The 21,541-nt window shown below is 34.7% G+C and overlaps 1 protein-coding gene and 2 non-coding genes across 3 annotated transcripts; 2 read left to right on the plus strand and 1 right to left on the minus strand.

Annotated features, from left to right (window-relative positions):
- Positions 1-2,835: 2,835 nt before the first annotated feature.
- On the minus strand, positions 2,836-3,357 carry LOC141391274 (uncharacterized). The gene is made up of 2 exons (XM_073964188.1): positions 3,293-3,357; positions 2,836-3,109 (listed from the first exon to the last, which is right to left on the minus strand). The coding sequence occupies exons 1-2, from the start codon at positions 3,297-3,299 to the stop codon at positions 2,895-2,897; spliced, it is 222 nt and encodes a 73-aa protein (XP_073820289.1). The 5' UTR covers positions 3,300-3,357; the 3' UTR covers positions 2,836-2,894.
- Positions 3,358-18,365: 15,008 nt separating this feature from the next.
- On the plus strand, positions 18,366-18,438 carry TRNAR-UCG (transfer RNA arginine (anticodon UCG)). Its single transcript has one exon. It is a non-coding gene; the product is annotated as a tRNA-Arg (tRNA).
- A 1,781-nt stretch (positions 18,439-20,219) lies between these two features.
- TRNAR-UCG (transfer RNA arginine (anticodon UCG)) lies at positions 20,220-20,292 on the plus strand. Its single transcript has one exon. It is a non-coding gene; the product is annotated as a tRNA-Arg (tRNA).
- The last annotated feature ends 1,249 nt before the right edge of the window (positions 20,293-21,541 follow it).

Raw genomic sequence — 21,541 nt, forward strand, 5'->3', positions numbered from 1 at the left:
TTCTGAGAAAATTGCCTGGAAGCTGTAAAAAGCCCACTGTAGTGACTGGAGCGCACGATAACGGTCGAAAGGCCGATCATTTCGGTCCAAAATTTGGCCTTCTTTATGTTTGTCCAAACTTTGTTTTAGTTCAAAGAAGAGCCATATGGGTCGACTCCTTCCGGTAGCTTCCCCTCAAATGTGCAAAACAATTCACGATCATCTCGAACGGAGCTGACGATTTGGTCCAAATTTTGGATCTCCTAATATTTTGTCCAAATAAAGTTTAACTTCGAAAATATTCCACATGGGTCTTCTCCTTAGGGCACCTAAGTTTAACATAAAAATTCCACACCGGTCTTCTCCTTAGGATACTTCTCCCTCAAATGTTCAACATTCTGTTCAAAGATCCTTTGCTTCGAAAATATTCCACATCGGTCTTCTCCTTAGGGTACCTCTCCCTCAAAAGTTCAACATTCTGTTCAAAGATCCTTTGCTTTTCGTTGTGGTCCCGTTTACAGCGTTATTATATTTTCGTGGGAAAGTTCATGCTTACTGACATAGTGGTCCGTCCAAAAGTTCAAATTATACGGTGCCCAACTGAAATGAGTGATGGGCGCTATATTTATCGAAAATAAATGACTTCCAACATAAGATCCACTTCCAAAATGGACTATGTCGATCAATTCCTTCAGGTATCTCCCCCGCAATAATTGTGAGCACTAAAATAAATTTTTTTTCGGTAACTTCATATGTCCAAAACGGGCCATAAAATCTGAAAACACCCTAATACATACCCAGCAAAATGTTCGATGCCAAAGATGACATTCAATCATGGGTGCAAGTGATCTAGCATGTCATCTTTTTAGCATCTTCATCGATGAATTTTATATGAGCGTGGACCCCAAAAGATGACGTTCTTTTCTGGATCCTAAGCATGTCATTTTAACCAATGCGTTGACATGTCATTTCCATCAATGCTTTGGCATGTCATTTCCACCAATGCTTTGGCATGTCATTTCCACCAATGATTTGACATGTCATTTTCACCAATGCTTTGACACGTCATTTTCACCCATGCTTTGACATGTCATTTAACCAATGCTTTGGCATGTCATTTTCACCAACCCCTTGGCATGAAATTTTCAAGTCTTGTTTGGAAAATGGAAATGCTGTATTGAAATATGGTTTTCATGAAAAACAAAACTCTTTATTAATTCAAACGAATTCATGAAATAGCTACAATTAATTTATCAGTTTAGTTTTTCAAAAGTTTACATCCAAAATTGCAATGTAATCACCACCGCTGTAACGCAAAAGATTACTTCCTCCGTTCTCCGCAACTGATATTCTTTCATCTTACAAAAGGTTTTTTCAATTATCTTCCCATCACCAGTTCAGATTTTAACATGGACTCCAAATGCACTCCTTTAAGTATTTTTATTTCGTAAATTACTTTTATTTTATAATTTTGTTATTCAATTCAATTTATTTATTTTATAACAACATTTTGGTTTGTTTAGTGACGGAAATATGTAGGGATCTACAACCCGGCTTGCTTTAGGGATCTCTAAGAACAAAATGTAACGAACGGGGAGGAGAGACTTTTTATGGAAAATACCATTTATGCTTAATTAATTTATTTTTAATTGTTTCTTTCCAAAAGTAGTTTCTTCTTTATTTTCAGATTCTTGTTCCTTTTCGTTTCGGACTTTTTACCAAATTCCAAGAAGCGAGATTTGATTGATTTCATTCTATGTCAGATTTAGAACACACAAGGGAACTTTTAAAATAGCAATGTATGCAGTCCGATTCTATTTTTAGCTCGATGGTTGGGACTTCATATAATACCAATTGTTTAGAAGTTTTAGTTGTTTGATATGCAGGAAATGTAAGACAACATCACGACGACAGTTCTAACAACTTTGGTCTGTTCCAGAAACTGCAAGAATCTACTTATTTTTACTACGATAACAATTTTCCTTTATGTTATCGGAAAAAATAGAAAAAATTAGTAGATTTTTGCAGTACTGGAACATACCAAAATGAAAATAAACAGGTGTGTAAATAAAAACACAAACATCATCTCTATTGGATCGATGGAATGGGTACAAATGCTGATGAAAAGATCGGATCTTTCACGACTTCCTTTGCATTGGTTCAAATCCTAATGAAAAGATCGGATCTTTCACGACTTCCTTTGAACCAATGCAAAAGATGACATGAAATCACGTCATCGCAAAGAACCCCTTCCGTCAAATTTTGTTGGGTAATTATTGGGGAAAGGGATGTTGGTTACGTAACCGGTATTCGATTCGATATTGTCAATAGATGCAAGTTCCCATTCACACAGTCTGAGGGTATATCTCTGTCGGTAAAGCCGACTGATACTTTTTTACTTGTTCTCTATAAAGTCAATACCTCCCGAGATATGAGCCCCAAAATGTCCCAATATTTGGGTCCACACCATTATACACCTTCCGCACAAGATGGGCTGGTTCGGAATCGTCAGTTGCTTTGTATTCGTGAATGAAACTAGGGGTTTTTAAATCGAGTTCCATACTAGAGTAATTTTATGAAATTTCAGTAGTGGGGAACTCGATCTAATAACCCCTAGTTTCATGCACGAATACAAAGCAACTGACGATTGGGAAGTCACCCGATGTTTCATATGTTGCAATTTTCACTCTTTTTTCTGAAAAAAAACTGAATTTTTAAAAACATTTTTGTTTTCGGTTTCAAATAGCAATAACATATTTTGACAGGAAATTTAGATATCAGCTGGTCTTATTGGATGACCTTATAGGTGGGCCCAGGACCATAAGCAAAAAATAAATAAATAATAAAATTAAAATATTCGATAGAGTTGGATTTTATTTCTCAAAAAGGTGAAACATTAAAATGCATTGTTTTTTTTAAGGATAAAGAGGAACCACTGTCGATACTTGTGGTGTGGGTGGAGTTGGTGGGTCAGTTGGGGGTCCATTGTAATTATTGTCATTGCCGCCGCTACCACCCTCTTCTGGTGGGGCAATGGTTTCTGTAGGAGGTGTTGGTGGTGCAGTTGGCAAATATGGAACAGCATTTACGACAACGCCAAGCAAGAAGATGCTCAAAATGAAGTACAAGACTGCATTGAAAGAAGAAAGCAGAGAAAAATAAAATATATTAAGCACTACATAGTTAAAATGAAATATGTATGTTTATATTAAAATAAATCACAGTGGTGTAATGAGTGGTAATGTCCTATTAGTTCAGGAATTCTTTTCAATAAATTATTTTTTTTTTCTTTTAATATTTCACAACTACTTACATTTCATGATTACTGTTTTTTTCTTTTTCCTTTTGGATTTGAATGACACTCACTGAAGACGTTGCTAAAGCTTGTGATGCCTTGATGATTTCATTTCAAACCTTTTATAGTTATTTTCCAGTGATGCATCCAATGTGTGATGTGTTCAATTCTAAGTAAATTTACTTGTCAAAATTTGATTTTTTTTGTTTATTTGATAAGATATCAGCTATTGGGAAACTTGATCAGTATCTAGAGAATACTATTTTAGATACAAATTTTTCCAAAAACTAGAAGAATAGAATTTGTTTTTTTTTTTTTTTTTTTGAAATTTTATCAATTAATTTGTTCCATAATGGATGACATCTGTAATAGATATGATCCAATATCTAGTTGTTGTTATCTGCGACATTTTATGTCAGTGCTTAATTAATGGAGGGAGGGTGGAAGATACAGCGGAAGATCCGGGTAACCAGTGTTTACTGTAAAATGAATGAGTCCCATACTGTTCTATACGCATGCACATAGGTTTCAATCAGGAAATTTTTGGCCAAAACCCTATTTTTGAAGTTTCGAAATTTTATTTTTTTTTTTTGCACAGAATAATAAAAAACACATCAAGTTATCTGAAAATAATTAGTTTTTGTAACTAACGTAAGTATTCGTTGATTAGCGCAGTACCAAAGTTGACACTTTTTTATGTAAAAATAAAACAGACTTAGTGCTGTAAAATATACAATTTTTGTTGTATTGCGTCGCTGCATAAATATACAGAAGTGAGACCAAAGTTATTATGAATCGGGAAGCTGTTAATGAGTACTTTCATAACATTTACAAAAAGAACGACGAAATTTGTAAAATTAGCGTAATAACATCAATGTTTTTATATATACTAAAAATTATTTTTTACAAATACTTTTTAAATATTCTTAAACTTTTAAAAAAATGTCCAAGTTTGTCCACCTTCAAATTGATTTCGGAAGATAGCTGGGGGACTGAACTAATAAATTGAGAAATAAATTCTTGCTCAAATTTGCCACAGTTAAAATAAAGTGGATTTTTCTATTTCAAGATTGGAGAATTTTTTGTAAATACCTGTTGTGATTGTACGTAGTATCCAATTGAAACAGAACGGTAATACCCGCATCTATCAACCGATATTCCTTAAAATTCATATTTAAGGGTTTCAGAGTGTAGAAAACAAATATGTATAATTTTTTTGAAAATAGGTCCATTTTTATACCCTACACCACTATGTGGTAAGGGGTATTATGTGTTAGTGCATTTGTATGTAACATACAAAAGGAAGCGAGATAGACCCATAGTTCCTTCTAGGGATATATATAGAATCACTTTCTGAGTCGATTTATGCATGTCCGTCCGTCCGTCCGTCCGTCCGTTCGCAACATACAGGTCGCATTTGTTGACCGATTTCGCTGAAAATTGGGGAATACCATTTTTTTAGCCGTCGGAAGATCAAGTTCGAAAATGGGCTATATCGGTCCAAGTTTAGGTATAGCCCCCATATATATTTTCGGCCGATTTCACGTATTTTCTGTAACACACACGCTATATATGTCCGATTTCGATGAAATCTGGAAGTGTGACTGAATTTGGTCTAAAAATAAATGTGCCAATTTATATCGAAATCGGTTCAGATTTGGATATACCTCCCATATATATGTTCGCCCGATTTCACGTATGCGATGTACCAATCACGTAATATACGTCCGATTTTAATGAAATTTAGAATGTTTGACTGAATTTGGTATAGAAATAAGTGTGCCAAATTATATAGAAATCGGTTCAGATTTGGATATATCTCCCATATATATTTTCGGCCGATTTCACGTATTTTCTGTACCAAACACGCTATATATTTCCGATTTCGATGAAATTTGGAATGTGTGACTGAATTCAGTCTAGAAATAAATGTGCCAAATTATATCGAAATCGGTTCAGATTTGGATATAGCATCCATATATATTTTCGGCCGATTTCGCGTATTTGCTGCTCCAAACACGCTATATAAGTCGGATTTCAATGATATTTGGAATGTGTGACTGAATTCGGTCTGGAAATAAATGTGCCAAATTATATCAAAATCGGTTTAGATCTGGATATAGCTCCGATTTATATTTTACATATTCACAGTGGTGTAGGGTATCATATAGTCGGCCCCGCCCGACTTTGATCCTTTCCTTACTGGTTTGTCATAGCCCCCACATAAAAGTACAGTCCGATTTTAGATATTTTTAGATTTTAGCGACACTTTATGACCGATTCGGCTGAAATTTGGTATTTTGACCTCTTGGAAGATATGAATCCGTCGTACCAAAAATTATTAACATAGGTCAATGTTTTGGTTTAGACCCCACACTGTTTTTGGTCATTTTGGTCTATAAAACGTAAGAATTGCTGTTTGTACACATTTATTATAAATAATAATTAATTTCAATACTAAATGGACGTTGAAATAGTTTTGGCCAGAAAATTTGGATTTGGGACCATTGTGGCATGATGAGATTATGTGTTGATATGTATGTTTCTATCATTATACCCACGGCCTTTAGGTAAACACACTTTGATAGATCAAAATATGCCGCATCAAAAATTGTTTGGATGAAATCCATTTCAGAAAATTTTGAGCCGATTTAGCGCTATTTGTCTGTCTTTCGAACCATTTGGTCTAAACTTTGTCACTCCTAATATTTTGTCTAAACTTAGAGCAAGTTCTATCCACTCCTTCAGGTAGAACAATTTCAAAAAAATTCGCAAAAGTTAATTTTAAGGCCAGCTCTCGTATCGTTATGAAATTTCTATACCATCAGACTGTAGGTTAATGAGGGTATATGGTAAATTTCAAATTTCTTTTGCAATTCCATTGGAAGAAATGTTAAAAAATTTTTTGCGAGCACATCCGCAATTTTTGGAACATAGATTAAGAAAAAAGTCGTGGTTTCAAATCTGTTCGCGTTCACAAAATTGGATGCTGCGCTCCAAAGTTATGGGGGGTTTTATTCCCTTATAAAGAACAAATATTTAAAAATTCCATTTTTGCTGTAATAAGAAAATGTATATATAAAGCGTTAACAGCATTTAATATCTATCCGTAGATGCCTAAATATTTACTATATGTATTTCCATTTTCGCGGAAAATCAAGAAATACTGAAAAAATCTTGGAGTAAATTTAATTTATTCTAATTTAAAGTCCAAATAAAACTCGAAAAAATGAATTAAAAATACCTACAGACTTTAGACAACGCGTAGAAAAATATGAGACCAAAATTTTAACGATAGGATTTATAACTGCCATATTACAGCAACAACAAAAGACGAAAACTTATTGTTGGAATATTATTTCAAAAATATATTTTTTTGTTTAATACGAAAAATAGAAAAAACTTTTTGGGAGTTATTCTACTATTTCGCTAAATTTTGATGCAAGGACTGACGGACTTCGCTGAAACTTTTTCAAGGAAAATGCGATGACAAACCCGAAAGTGTATTTGCTTACTTTGATAAACAATAGGATTATGAAATAGAAAGTAATATTGAAATTACAACCAAAGAAAAAACATAAAAGTTAAAAAACGTATAAATCGCAAATTCGTTAAAATCAGTTAAGGCGCATGCGCTTTTCAGATACAGCGAGTGCATCTCTATCAATATGTATCGATTTTTCCACTTTTCATTCAGGGGCCAAAGTGTGCCGTCAGCTGCATCTTACTGTTCAAAAAACCACTAAATGACCCACTAAAGTGACTAGTGGGAGCTAAATCAATCGAAACAAGTAAAAAAGTATCAGTCGGCTTTGCCGACAGAGATATACCCTCAGCCTGTATATATTAAAACAATTTTTTCCCAAAAAACGTATGTATTTATGGGTTTTTAAAAATTTTGGGCATTTGAACCGACAAAAATGTTCATTGGGATTAGAGATCAAAAGTTTTGCGGAGGAGATACTAAAAGGAATGGATCGACATTGACCATTATGGAAGTGGATCTCCAGCCACTACATATGGTGCCATAGGGGGTTTTTACACCCTTCGGGATGTTTGCTCAAGAAGTATGGACTTGCAATGTTTACAAACGTAAGTTGCTTCAACAAAAATCAAAGTGATTCGATAGCAGGTCTTAAAGTGAACTTATCCAAAATTTTGTGTGGGAGGTACCGGATGGAGTGGACAAATATAGTCCATATTTGAATCTGATCTATATCTAGTAGATATATTAGGATGTGTAAAGTATGGACCAATTCGGCCACTCCCTTCAAGAGTTACCGTATGAACAAATTTTCCGAACATTTTTGAACTTTTCTGGGGGAGGTACCTGAAGAAGTGGACCGATGTGGCTTATCTTCAAACTTAAACTATGTTTGGACAAAATATTACTAAGCTAACATTTTGGACCGAATCGGCAGCTCCGTTCGAGAGTTATCTTGCGCTCCAACCACCTCACACGGTGTCATAGGGTTTTTTTTGCAACTTTCAGGCTATTTTCTCAGGAAGTATGGACTTGCCCCTAATGAAACTTGTACCGTCGTATCAAGGCCAGTGAATACAAGTTGCTAAAACAAAAATGAGAGCGATTCGAGAGATGGCCCTAAACTGAACTTTTCCGAAATTTTGTGTGGGAGGTACCCGAAGGAGTGGGCCGATTGAGTCTATATTCAAACATTATCTAAGTCTGTAACACATTTTACGATGGGCAAAGTATGGACCAAATCGGTTACTCCCTTCATGAGTTATCGTGCGCACAAATTTTCCGAACATTTTCGATGTTTTGTGGGGGAGGTACCGGAAGGAGTGCACCGATATAGCCCATCTTCGAACTTAAACTAAGTTTGGGCAAAATATTATGAAAGCCAAAATTTGAATCGAATCGGTTCATCCGTTCGAGAGTTATCGTGCGCTCCAGCCAGCCAGACAGACAGACGGACGGACATTGCTCAATCGACTCCAAATTGTCTGAAACACATTTCGTCCAAACATACTTGGGGTCTAAAACCATTATTTCGATGAGGCACATTTTGCCCGTATGAAAGTGTATATACCCTCGTTAGCATAAATGCTGAGGGTATAAAGATATGACCCCCAAATTAAATGAACTTCTATAATGGACTATGTTGGTCCATTCCTTCAAGTACCTCCTCCGCAACATTTTGAACTTTAATCCTAATCCACATTTTTGTCGGCAAGTTCAAATGTCCTTAAAGAGCCACAAAATTCTGTACGTAGATGCATGTTTCAATTCATATAGGCTGAGGGTATCTCTCTGCGGCAAAGCCGACTGATACTTTTTCACTTGTTTCAGGGACAAGTCAATACTCCCTGAGAAAAAGGCCCTAAAGCCGTAAAAACCCCCTATTGCACCATGTTTAATGGCTGGAGTGCACGATAACACTCTAACGGATCAGCCGATCCGGTCCCAAATTGGGCCTTCGTACTATTTTGTCAAAACTTAGTTTAAGTTCGAAGATGGGTCCACATCTTCAGGTACCTCCTCCTCAAAAGTTCAACACTTTTCGCTAAAATGGTTCGCACGAAAACTCTTGAAGGCAGTAACCGAGTTGGTCCATACTTTGCACATCGTAATATGTCTGCGAATTATAGATAAAATTCCAGTATGGACTATATTCCCGCCCAGTCCTGAGGATACCTCTCCCACAAAAGTTAAAAATTTTTGTTTCAATGCAGTTTAGGGTCTGTTCGAAGATCCTTTGTAAATGTATACCGATGTTACTCCTGTTTTTTCCGTTACAAGTCCATATTTCTTGACGAAATGGTCCAAAACCTATAAGTTATACGGTGACCATCTGAAATGACTGAAGTTCGAAAATGTTCGGAAAATTTGTGCGCACGATAACTCTTGAAGGGGGTAACCGATTTGGTCCATAATTTGCCCATCGTGAAATATGTACCAGACTTAAATACGTTTTCAATATGGACTTAATAGGTCCACTCCTTCGTGCGAACACAAAATTTCGGAAAAGTTCAGTTTAGAGCCATCTCTCGAATCACTTTGATTTTTGTGTTAGCAACTTGTATTCACTGCCTCCATACGACGGTACAAGTTTCATCAGGGGCAAGTACATACTTCCTGAGAAAATAGCCTGAAAGTTGCAAAAAACCCCTATGACACCATGTGAGGTGGTTGGAGCGCAAAATAACTCTCAAACGAATCTGCCGATTCGGTCCAAAGTTTGGCCTTAGTAATATTTTTTCCAAACATCATTTAAGTTTGAAGGTAAGCCATATCGGTCAACTCCTTCAGGTACCTCCCTCACAAAAGTTAAAAAATGTTCGGAAAAATTGTTCGTACGGCAACTCTTGAAGGGAGTGGCCGACGTGGTCTATACTTTACACATCCTAATATATCTACCAGATATAGATCAAGTTCAACTATGGACTATATTTTTCCACTCCATCCGGTACCTCCACACAAAATTTTGGATAAGTTCACTTTAAGACCTGATATCGAATCCCTTTGATTTTTGTTGAAGCAACTTGCATTCGCTGCCTCAATTACGATGATAAAAGTTTTTTTAGGGGCAAGTCCATACTTCATGAGCAAACAGCCCGAAGAGTGTAAAAATCCCCTATGGCACCATATGTTGTGGCTGGAGATCCACTTTCATAACGGTCAATGTCGATCCATTCCTTTTAGTATCTCCTCCGCAAAACTTTTGATCTTTAATCCTAATCAATATTTTTGTCGGTTCAAACGCCCAACATTTTTAAAACCCCCTAAATACATACGTATTTTGGGAAAAAATTGTTTCAAAATACACAGGCTGAGGGTATATCTCTGTCGACAAAGCCGACTGATTCTTTTTTACTTGTTAATGGTCCTTTTTGCATTTACCGTGTTTTTGTTCAAAATGTCAAAAACTATCGGAGGAATGTCCGTAAATTCCCAGCTAAATAATTTGGAAGTAGTGCAATGTAGACTAGTTCTTTCACGGCATGTTTTGATGCAGTTCAAACGGAGTCGTGAAAGAGGCTCTCCATTCCTTACATTTTAACCGCATTCGGATGCGATCCAATGAATGACATCCTTTCCTCACATTTTAACAGCATCTGGATGCAGTTCAATCGGAGTCGTGAAAAGGCACTCCAATTCCTTAAATTTTAACAGCATTTGGATGCGATCCAACGATTGACATCCATATCTTCCATGAAAAAGGCACTCCGTTTGATACATTTTACAAGCAGTAGCTTAGTGATCCCTAGCAAGCAAGCCAATTTGTAGATACATACAACTATAGAATTTTTTCAAAGATAGAAAAAGTATGAATCAATTTCTAAAATTTTTATCTATCTATATATATAAAAGAGCTTAGTGAGTGACTGAGTGACTGAGTGACTGACATATCATCGCCCAGACGAAACCGCTGAAGCTAGAAACCTGAAATTTTGACTGTGGGTTGCTGTCGGTGTGTAGGGGTGAGATAAGGCTGGGTTTTTGGAAATTCGACCTAGAAGGGTACGAAAAGTACTAAAAGGTACTAAATATGGTACCCTTTGTATTAGGCAAACGGGAAGAGCTAGAATTCTGAAATTTGGAATGAGGGTAACTGATGGAGATTTAGAAAGATGTACCAAAGGGTTTTTGGAAATTCGACTTATAAGTGTACGAAAAGTTACTAAATTTGGTACCAATTGTATATTTTGAGCGGATATAGCTACAATGTTCATATTTGGTATGGAAATCAAGGTTGAGAAGTGGTGTTGATATAAGGAAATTATTTTGGAAGTTCGTACTTATGTGTACGAGTAGTACTAAATGGTACTAAATTTGGTACAATTTGGATTTGGGTGAACGGATAGAGCTGAAAACCTGAAATTTGGAATGTAGATTACCGTTGAAGCGTACGATTGAGACATGGGTGTACTTTTGGAAATTCATACTTATGTGTACGAAAAGTACTAAATGGTACCAAATTTGGTACAATTTGGATTTAGATAGACATGGAAACCTGAAATTTGAAATTTAGATTACTGATGGAGTAAAGGATTGAGGAAGTCTTGGAAATTCTTACTTATGGGTATGAAAAAGTAGTAAACGGTACTAAATTTGGTACAAATTGGGCTTGGGTGAACGGATAGAGCTGGAATCCTGAAATTTGGAATTTAATTACTTTTGGAGTGTAGGATTGAGTTAGTCTTGGAAATTCATACTTATGGGTACGGAAAGTACTAAATGGTACTAAATTTGGTACAATTTAAATTTAGTTGTACGGATAGAGTTGGAATCCTGAAATTTCGAATTAAGGTTACTGATGGAGTGTAGAATTGAGGTAGTTTTGGAAACTCATACTTATGGGAACGGAAAGTACTAAAGGCACTAAATTTGGTACAATTTATATTTGGGTGAACGGATAGAGTTGGAATCCTGAATTTCGAATTAAGGTTACTGTTGGAGTGTAGGATTGAGGCAGTTTTGGAAATTCGTACTTATGGGTACGAAAAGTACTACATTTGGTACAATTTGGATTTGGGGGAACGAATAGAGCTGGGATCCTGAAATTTGGAATTAAGATTACTGTTGGACTGTACGATTGACTTAGTCTTGGAAATTCTTACTTATGGGTACGGAAAGTACTAAATGGTACTAAATTTGGTACAATTTAAATTTAGTTGAACGGATAGAGTTGGAATCCTGAAATTTCGAATTAAGGTTACTATTGGAGTGTAGGATTGAGGAAGTTTTGGAAATTCGTACTTATGGGTACGGAATGTACTAAATTTGGTACAATTTGGATTTGGGTGAACGGATAGAGCTGGAATCCTGAAATTTGGAATTTAATTACTTTTGGAGTGTAGGATTGAGTTGGTCTTGGAAATTCGTACTTATGGGTACGGAAAGTACTAAATACGGTACAATTTAAATTTAGTTGAACAGATAGAGTTGGAATCCTGAAATTTCGAATTAAGGTTACTATTGGAGTGTAGGATTGAGGAAGTTTTGGAAATTCGTACTTATGGGTACGAAAATTAATAAATGGTACTAAATTTGGTAAAATTTAGATTTGGGTGGACGGATAGGGTTGGAATCCTGAAATTCGCAATTACTGTTGGAGATAGTTATTGAAATTCGTACTTTCATACGAAAAGTATTAATGGTATTATGAATAGAAGTGGAATTCGGAAATTTGGCATTATAGCCGCTGTTGGTGTGTAGGGTTGAGATATGGATGTGGTTGTGGATTTACGTACAACAAGTGTACGAAAATTACTAAATGGCACAGAATTTGGTCCAAATTGTTATTGTGTAAAGGGGTAGAGCTGAAATTGTGAAATTTGTATTGGTATAGCAGTGGACGTTTAGAGTGGAGATAGAGGGATAGTTTTGGAAATTCGTACTAATGTATACGAAAAATACTAAATCGCGGTTTGGATATAGTTTTTGATAAAAGGAAGTAATTTTTGAAACTTATACATACTATAAGTACTAAATTTGGTACCAGTTTGGTGTTGCATGATGTGATATAGGTGGAATTCCGAATTGTTGTATGAGGGATTGTGTTGGTGTTTCTAAAATTAGGCTGAGGGCTAGATGATTTATTGAGAAATACGAAATGTACTAAATGCTATTAAATTTGACGTTGAGTGTAGCAATGAAGATGGAATTATATCATTAGTGCGTGAAAAGTACAAAATTGTAATAAATTTGGTATAGATGTGAAATTCTGATATATTATTGATTTGTCAGGTTCATTGTTAGAGGTGGTCGTACAATAAGTGTACTAGAAGTATTAAATAATACTAAATATTGAATCACTGGTACTGGGTGAATCGATAAATGAAATTTGTTATGAGGATAACTGTTGAGATTGGATCAGAATGTTTATTTAAATCCGCCTTTAAATGTATGAAAGGTTTGTACATGTAATACCATTGACATTGGGTAAACAAGTAGAGCTAAAACTGTAACATTTGAGCTAAGGTCCTGGATTTTAAAAATTGTACTGAATAATGTACTATTGTTTCTAGGTTAACACGAATTTGGTTTCTAAATAATGTACTGAAATCAAAAAGTCAAACGTACCTTTTCAACAAAATTGTTTTTATCTTTGTTGTCTATTCTAAACGTTATTGTAAGTTCACTTGAAAAGGTAGATCTATGCGGCTAATGTTTTACAAGAAGGTTTTTACATCCTGAGAAAAAAGGCCGAAAATAAAATGTCTCAAAAATTAACTGTTATATAGGGTAACATCTTCTGAATAATGGTTTTATACATTTTGATATCACAAATTCCAAAATTCGGTTGGAAAATGTGGATAACATTTTCAAAATACCCATAACGTTATAATAAAACATGGACTTCAATTTAAAATGTAGGCCGCTGTTGAAGTGTAGAGGTCTTTTTTTGAAATTCGAACAAAACGTATACGAGCAGTACTTGAAAGAAATTAAATATCAATTCAAATAGGTATTAGTTCATCAAATTTTTCAGTGTTCGCCATACTAAATATTGCTTATTTGTATATTATTCCTTTTTCGCTTACGAAGTAGCGGGCATTTTGCTAGTATAAAATAAACAAAATACAACCAAAAGTTGGGAACATTTTTACGATAACTCACGAGAAGGAAATTTCCTAATGAAGTGCTGTTGGAGTACTTGTCGAAATCTCAACTGGTGATGGAAAGACAATACAAGAACCCCTTTAGCAGCTGAAGCAAAAACATTTCAGCTTGGATTAAATGGAGAGCTCAGTTGCGATTGAATTTAATGAAGAAATTTCATAATCTATGTTAATCTAATAAAGTTCTTATTATTCTTGTTTTACACAAACAATAAATTCTTTTTATTCATTTTGGGATACTTTGCAATGGCTTGCATTTTTATTGCATCTTTGAACGGCATAAAAACACACTCCGAAGAGCGCCTTTAAATTCAATCCAAAGCACTGTATAAAATCACGTGCTTTGGATGCAAATTGGACTGTATCCTATTCTACCCTAAAGGGTTAATGCAGTGCCGAAGGGTTAGTTAAAATGAGTGCTAATGGAGTGCATTTTTCAATAGTCACTCTCTTGAAAATGCATAATTTGAAGCATTTCCAGATCACTTGTACATATGATTTAACCGCATCTTTGGAGGCAAACATTTTGCTGGGTTGTACTTCTGAGAAAACTTTGAAATTTTCTATGGAATATATGTATGTTGGAAAAAGAAATGTTCAAAATTGGGCCATATTGGTTACACCCTTATCGGTTACATCCTTATAGGGAAGTATCCGAAGAAGTGAACTGATATAATACATATTCGAACCTAATCTAAGTTTGGAAAATATACATTGTATGTATTACGAGTTGCATAGTTTGTACCAACATTAGCGAGGATCGGTAACACTATGGGATTTCATTGGTACTTTGTTTTCCTCTATTATACAGTACTTTCATTTAATATGCTGTAATACAAACCGACACTGTTACCGCAGTCCGGTAGCACTCATCGATGATTCCCTAAAAAAACGGAATCAGGCCATCTAAATAATAATTCGCATAGATATTTGTTTTTAATGTTTTAATTTGATTTGATTACTAAGTATATATTATTTATAACTAATTGGGTAAATTAAATTACACATAAAGTATTAAAAAACTTGTTCTTCATAATAATCACGTGGCACAAATATATTTTGCGATTTTAGAGAAAATTGTAGAGGTGACTTCATTGTAGGTGGTACAGGTTTAAAATCGTCTTCATCGGGAATTGTTGGAGGTCCATTATAGTCATTCTCAATTGGTGGAACTTCATTAACGATATCAGAAATGGTCGGTGGTACATCCTCGCCTGCGATTGGTGGAGGAGGAAATGCTTCGACTGTTATGAAGAGCAAAAATATGCTTAAAATAAAGTATAAAACTAGAAAAAAAAATTAAAAAAATAATATACAACAATTATAATACAATTTAAATAAAAATATTTAAAATAGTTTATGGCCAGTTTTACTTACCCGTCATTTATAAATGACAGTTTTGGGAAGCCAATAGCAAAATACAAACCTTTTTCACCAATACATTTATAAATTTTTAAATACATATTGAGAAATGTACAATATATATCCCTGCCAGCATATGGAAGTGAGTTTCTCACTCCCTCGCCTAGGAAGTCACTCCGGAGACACCCCAAGGAAGATTGTCGGTGAATTACACAAACAATTTCTATAGCCTTATTTTGATTACCTTTTATCGCGTATGCCGACACTTCAGAGTGACTTCTGAGTGACTTCCAAGGCGATTGTTTACATTTATTTAATGATTCAACACATTTGAACTAATATGGACATTTTTTCTATCTGATGATTACATGAGACGGTGGTGCAGTGGTAAGCATACTCGCTTTGCACTCTGAAGGTCCGGGTTCGCTTCCCAAGTCAGGCAACTAAACATAACATTTTTAAAATGACAAAGTTAATGTAGGCGGAAATTCCAATGAATAATTTCTATAAAAGGGCGTACGTTAAGAAAAATAAAAGTAAAAAATGAATAAAAAAAATAAATAAAAATAAAACTAAAAAAATTAAAATAAAAATAACTAGAAAAAAATAAAAAAATATTTTTTTGTAATTCTAAGAACTATCGCGGAAACGATCTTCTAGAAGTGTCGCTGGAGTGACTTCCAAGACGACACGCCGGCGTGGTTCATTTCTTCACAACGGAGGTCACTTCAGGGTGACTTCCGCGACTATCGCCGCGACTGTTATCATCGCCCTGGGCGACACGCCTAAGTCACTTCCGCGATAGTTTTTGCTTGCAGGGATTGGTGAAAATGGTTTGTAGATTTGATATTGTCTGCTCAAAATTGTCTGTGTATAAACGCCAGGGACGACGATTTGAATTCAAATTGAATAGAATCCCTACCAAACTCCTGTTTGTGTTGAAAATTTTTGTTTGATTAAAAACAAAAAAAAAATAGTTAAATATTTTTTCAAACGAGAGGAGTTTGGTAGATGTTCAAACGAATGTTCAATTCGAATCGTCTTAGTGAAACAGGCCATTATTTTCTTTTTTGATACGATTTATATACTTACATTTCATATTGATCTGTTATGTGTAACGTCTCCGACACTTCTGACTGCTAAAAGTTTGATCAGCGAGAATTTGTATGTGAGTTTTTTTTATTGAAAATGTTGTTCAATGTATATTTTTGATAAAAATATTAATTAAGATTAAGTAAAAAGTGCAATGCGTGGCCTAATATGTATTTACAATGGCGTAATCGGAGACATTGAGAGATTAGATTATTTAAATAGACATTATTTGTCATAGGCGTAGTAAAAACATTATGTGTGTTCGTTGACTCAAAATTTGTACAAATTGTTACTGGATGTTGTTCGTTTACTCTTCAGTACAATGCAAAAGACCTTGGCCATTTACAAGAAGTTACTGGACTTGTACAAATTTGTACAAATTATTGAGTAAACGAACATACCTATTTTACCTCGAATGGGTGCAACAATATTTTGAAGTATTATAATGTACTAGATTGGTAAGGAAAACTACTGGCGACTGCATAAACAGGGATAAGTCTAGTGGTCCAGCACAAATAACCTCCTATCTTTAAACGCTTGCTAAGTGGTCGAACTGTCTACATTAATAGTGAAAGAGTTGGATAAGAAAGGACATAAATTAAAAAAAATGTTGTGAGGAGATAACAAGAGAGTATTCGAGCGGCTAAGATTTAAGCATTAGATTGGAACACCTCAGGTCTCAAGTTCCCATAGCTGTCATCAGATCTACACACAACAAGCCAAATGCCATACTCTATTAGTGTTGTGGAAATACGATCGATTTGAGAAACAAACGACTAACTTGTAGCAGAAAATATTCACACCTGATTAAAGGAAGATGTACGCAATTCCCCCAGAAAATGACATAGTTGTGATTGGGATTCAAGATCAGACCTAAAACTGAATCTAAATTTTAAAACGTTTTAATCAGGACTGCTATAGCTGGTTTATGCTTGGTTTACATTTACGAAATCCACTCGATTCCAACTGTCAATTCCATTGCTTAAACGTCAAATGAAATCCAATGGATTTAAAATCAGATTTCAATTAACGTTTAAGCACTGGAATTGATAGCTGATTTAGACTATTCATAAAACCTCACCAGGATACCATTACCATTAGGAGGATTAAAGTGACAATCCGTCACTTTTGGTTTACATTTAAATACACATTATTTGTATTTAATCATTTGCCCAACGGGTATTGAGTTGTCAGTTTTCTGTACATTTCTTTGCTATTCCCATTCTATTTGCTTTATTTTATTTAATTCTTTCTCAGAAAGTAATTATTTATTTTGTGATATTAACTCAATTCGCAAAATGCAACTTATAACTCGTTACAAGTGCTGCCACTATTGATAATTTTTTTTTGAAGTGTAGAGATTTTTTGTCTACGAAACAGAGTTGTATTGGAGGATTTGTGCCGGATTAAAAACAAATGCAGTCAATACGAGTATTTAATTTTGTGTGGTAAATCTGGTGTATTATGGCCGGATTTAGCAAATAAAACCTTAAGGCCGCGGCACATACGGTCCGTTGAGCGTCGCGTTACAACAACCACATGTAAACTTTAAGAACAAATTTGGCATCACTTACACTGTTTTCATGTGGTTGTTGTTATTAACGCGTGACGCGACGCACAGCGGACCGTATGTGCCGGAGCCATTATAATGCTAATAAAGTCATATCTAAATGGCCTATACATAAAAGAGAGAGTGTCATATACGAGTAGCATATTTATATTATAGCGTTTAGCCGTCTTAACCTTCTTTAAGAGGATTTATTTGACGTATATGTATATAGAATTGACATTTGAAACCAAGTGAGTTTATTAAATCCGGTTATATGTAAATGTACTATTAGAATTCGTTATAGATTTAGTTCACAATTATTTATTTATATTTGACTCACCCAGTAAAGACGAACAGATTTGGTATACACCAGGTTATTGTCTTTGCTAAGTTGTTTTTAATGAAAACAGATGTGGCAATATTATTCTTTTTAAGAACTGTTATATTGGTAAAATAAAAATTGGTTTCAAATGTAACGTATGGCAACAATCACAATATGACCGTGTGGCCTAATGGATAAGGCGTCGGACTTCGGATCCGAAGATTGCAGGTTCGAGTCCTGTCACGGTCGAAAAGAAAACTTTTTGTTGTTTTTTTTTTTTCTTTTAAATAGTTTAAGTAATATGAAGATTTTCTATAATTTTTTATACTGACAAATTTATTTAAGTAAAAAAGAAATTCAAATGTTCTTATAGACCAAACCGAGGAAGTAACATGAGTGAAACTGAAAAATCAGGAGTTTTTTTATGAATTTTCTTCCCGGGCTTTTTAAATGAATGCAGAACGCACAGTTTGTCCAAAATGGGGTTTTTGTGTCAAAAATCTATATTTTCTACATGATGAAGATAGAGCTATGAAATTTGGAGGAAGATGTTTATCCAATCGAGATCTTTTATTTTACAGAGTTACAAAAAATTCATATATTTATAAATGCATAACCCAAAGCGGCGGTACCGTTATATGGTGACTATATCGAATCGTGGACCTATATTGAAACTATTTTGCAGGTATGCTCCTTACTAAGATCCCAAAATGGCAGAATTCAGCCAATTTGGTTCAAAAATATGGCCAGAAACCTTTAAAAAATCCTATATGGGGCTGCATCAGCATGTGGACCTACATTGGCAATTTTTGTTAAGGATATTGTTTACCAGTAGAAAACGTTATATTTTTTACTAAATTGGTTCATTATTGTAGGTAAAACCCTGAAAATACATAAAAATGGTTACCGATAAAAGGGGTCTATAATATGTACTCTATATAGACTCTATAACCCGGCGTCGCACGTTGTTGCAGCTTCTGTATTGAGAAATTAATAGTTCGAGATCTCCTTTAAACCATTAGAAGAGCTGAACACCCCGAGACTTTTTAGGACTATGAAAAATATTCACTATAAAATGTTCCAAAACATATAGAACTGTAACGAAAATACAATAACTTCTAAGCGGATCTTAATACGTCAGACTTCATATTATCGGATGACAAAAATAACCATTAAAAATTTCAATAACTCTTGATAATATGGTCCAGATAAAATTGTCGAATTTCCTTGCGATTTTGAGAACTTTTTTTTAACGAAAAATGGTCATTGTTTTATATCGTTACTTCAAATATAACGGTACAACCAACGAAATTTTCGTTTTCCTCTCTTATCTAGCTTGTTTTGTATCACATCATATAGAATTTTTGGGAATTTTTGTAAGGAATATTTTAGGCACAAAATAAATAACATAAAAAATTGTTGTATGGGAGGGAAATTTTTGGCAGATTGCCCTCCCTCCCTTTGGCAGATTGAAAAATGACAGAAGTGGTAAAAACTCTGTTCGGTTATTACTTGTCTAGCAGAAAATAAGCGAAGAGAGCGACAGGCAGAGACATTCCCGCTAGCAAGATGAACTACTTCGGTATCGAAATCCCATCAACTATCAAGGATACATTAACTAGTTCCACTTTAGGCCCCTCACAGGGCAATCAACTGTTAACCAACTCACTCTCCGTGTATTACCCGTTGATGGTACTGTACCAGTTCCAAGTTTACAGTCGTAACAGTATATTTTATCGTTCCTCTCTGTTAATATTGTTTACAAAATTCTGGTTTTTATAAGAAATTTATTTGCAACTGAAACATTTTCTTTTACTTGGAGATAAAAATGTGTCAATACCCTTCACACTAGTTAAGGGTTTATTTTGTGTAGCACTTATAGCTAGCTCAACTTCTACGGTGGTTGGTGTCTAGATTTGGAATTGTTACTCATTATATAAGTATTTTATGATGTAATCTACCGTATTTTTAAGAATATTTCTTATTTTAGAAAATTTGAAATAAGTTTCTAATCGAGCTGAATTTAAACTGACCGTGTGGCCTAATGGATAAGGCGTCGGACTTCGGATCCGAAGATTGCAGGTTCGAGTCCTGTCACGGTCGCAGAGTGAGTGAAACATCTCCTGTCTGAGCTGCGCATACTTGAGACTGTTTGTGTGTGGCTTTGCAACATTTTTGTAAAAAAAACTACTTAAATTCATGTCATGTACATATATAAATAAAACCAGAATATGTCATGTACATATATAAATAAAACCAGAATATAAATACAAAGGATAACAGAGGATGTTGGATGAGGTGGTATATTACAACTGTTCGCGAGTTACAATACCCCATACCTCAGTTTCAAGCTACAAAAAGCTTGATATTAGAGTTGGGCAATATAGTTCCTGGAGCGGATCGATCTTTCTAGTTCTTTTTGCTAAAAGGAACTAGTTCCTTAATATAGTTCCATAGTTCCAGATTGTTCCAAGAGCGATATAGTTCAATGAATCTTTCTCTTTAATCGTTCTTTCTATTTCCTTCGTTCCAAATAGTTCCGAGACCGATATATTTCAATGAATCTTTCTCGTTTCACGTTCTTTTTATTTCCTTCATTCCAAATAGTTCCGAGAGTGAAGTACTTTAAAGAAACTTTTTCTTTTTGTTTTCATCTTTTGGTGGATGAATTGACAAAAAATAAATAAATTGCATCGATGTAATAGCAAAATTATCAAAACAAATTTTGGTTATTTCAATTAAATGTTAAAAAATGTTTAAATTCTTTTGAAATATAGCGAATAAAACATTTGTCTACAATTATCTTTGTGTTTTGTGGCTTTTATTGTTGTGTGATATAAAAGAAATCAAAAATAAATAAACAGTTTTAATAATAACAAAGTCAAGGCGAAATAATTTGTGTTCGCAGCAACAACAACTTTTGACAACAAATGAAGGTGCAGAGTTGTATTTTTTGGTGAATTTGCCGATTGGATGACCTTCTTTATTGGGCCATGCCCTCCACCATAATATGGAGGGTATATTAAATTTGTCATTCCGTTTGTAACACATCGAAATATTCATCGTAGACCCTATAAAGTATATATATTCTTGATCAGGGTAAAATTCTAAGCCGACAAACAATGTCCTTGCAATTTCTGTAATTTGGTATAGAAGTTTCTATTACTCCTAGGATGTTTGGTATTGCAAATGGGCTATATCGGTCTACGGTATTTCGGTATTTTGAAGGTTTTAACTTCATTATCACACCGAAATGGCTGAAATTTGGTAATTAGTCTTCGTTAGGGGTATAGAACTTTCCCCCAGAATTTTCTTGGTATGGGTCTTCGCCTTCATATAACCACCCGTAGAA

This window comes from Musca autumnalis, unplaced genomic scaffold, assembly GCF_047663935.1.
Source record: "Musca autumnalis isolate F117 unplaced genomic scaffold, ASM4766393v1 scaffold_1, whole genome shotgun sequence".
Taxonomy (NCBI): domain Eukaryota; kingdom Metazoa; phylum Arthropoda; class Insecta; order Diptera; family Muscidae; genus Musca; species Musca autumnalis.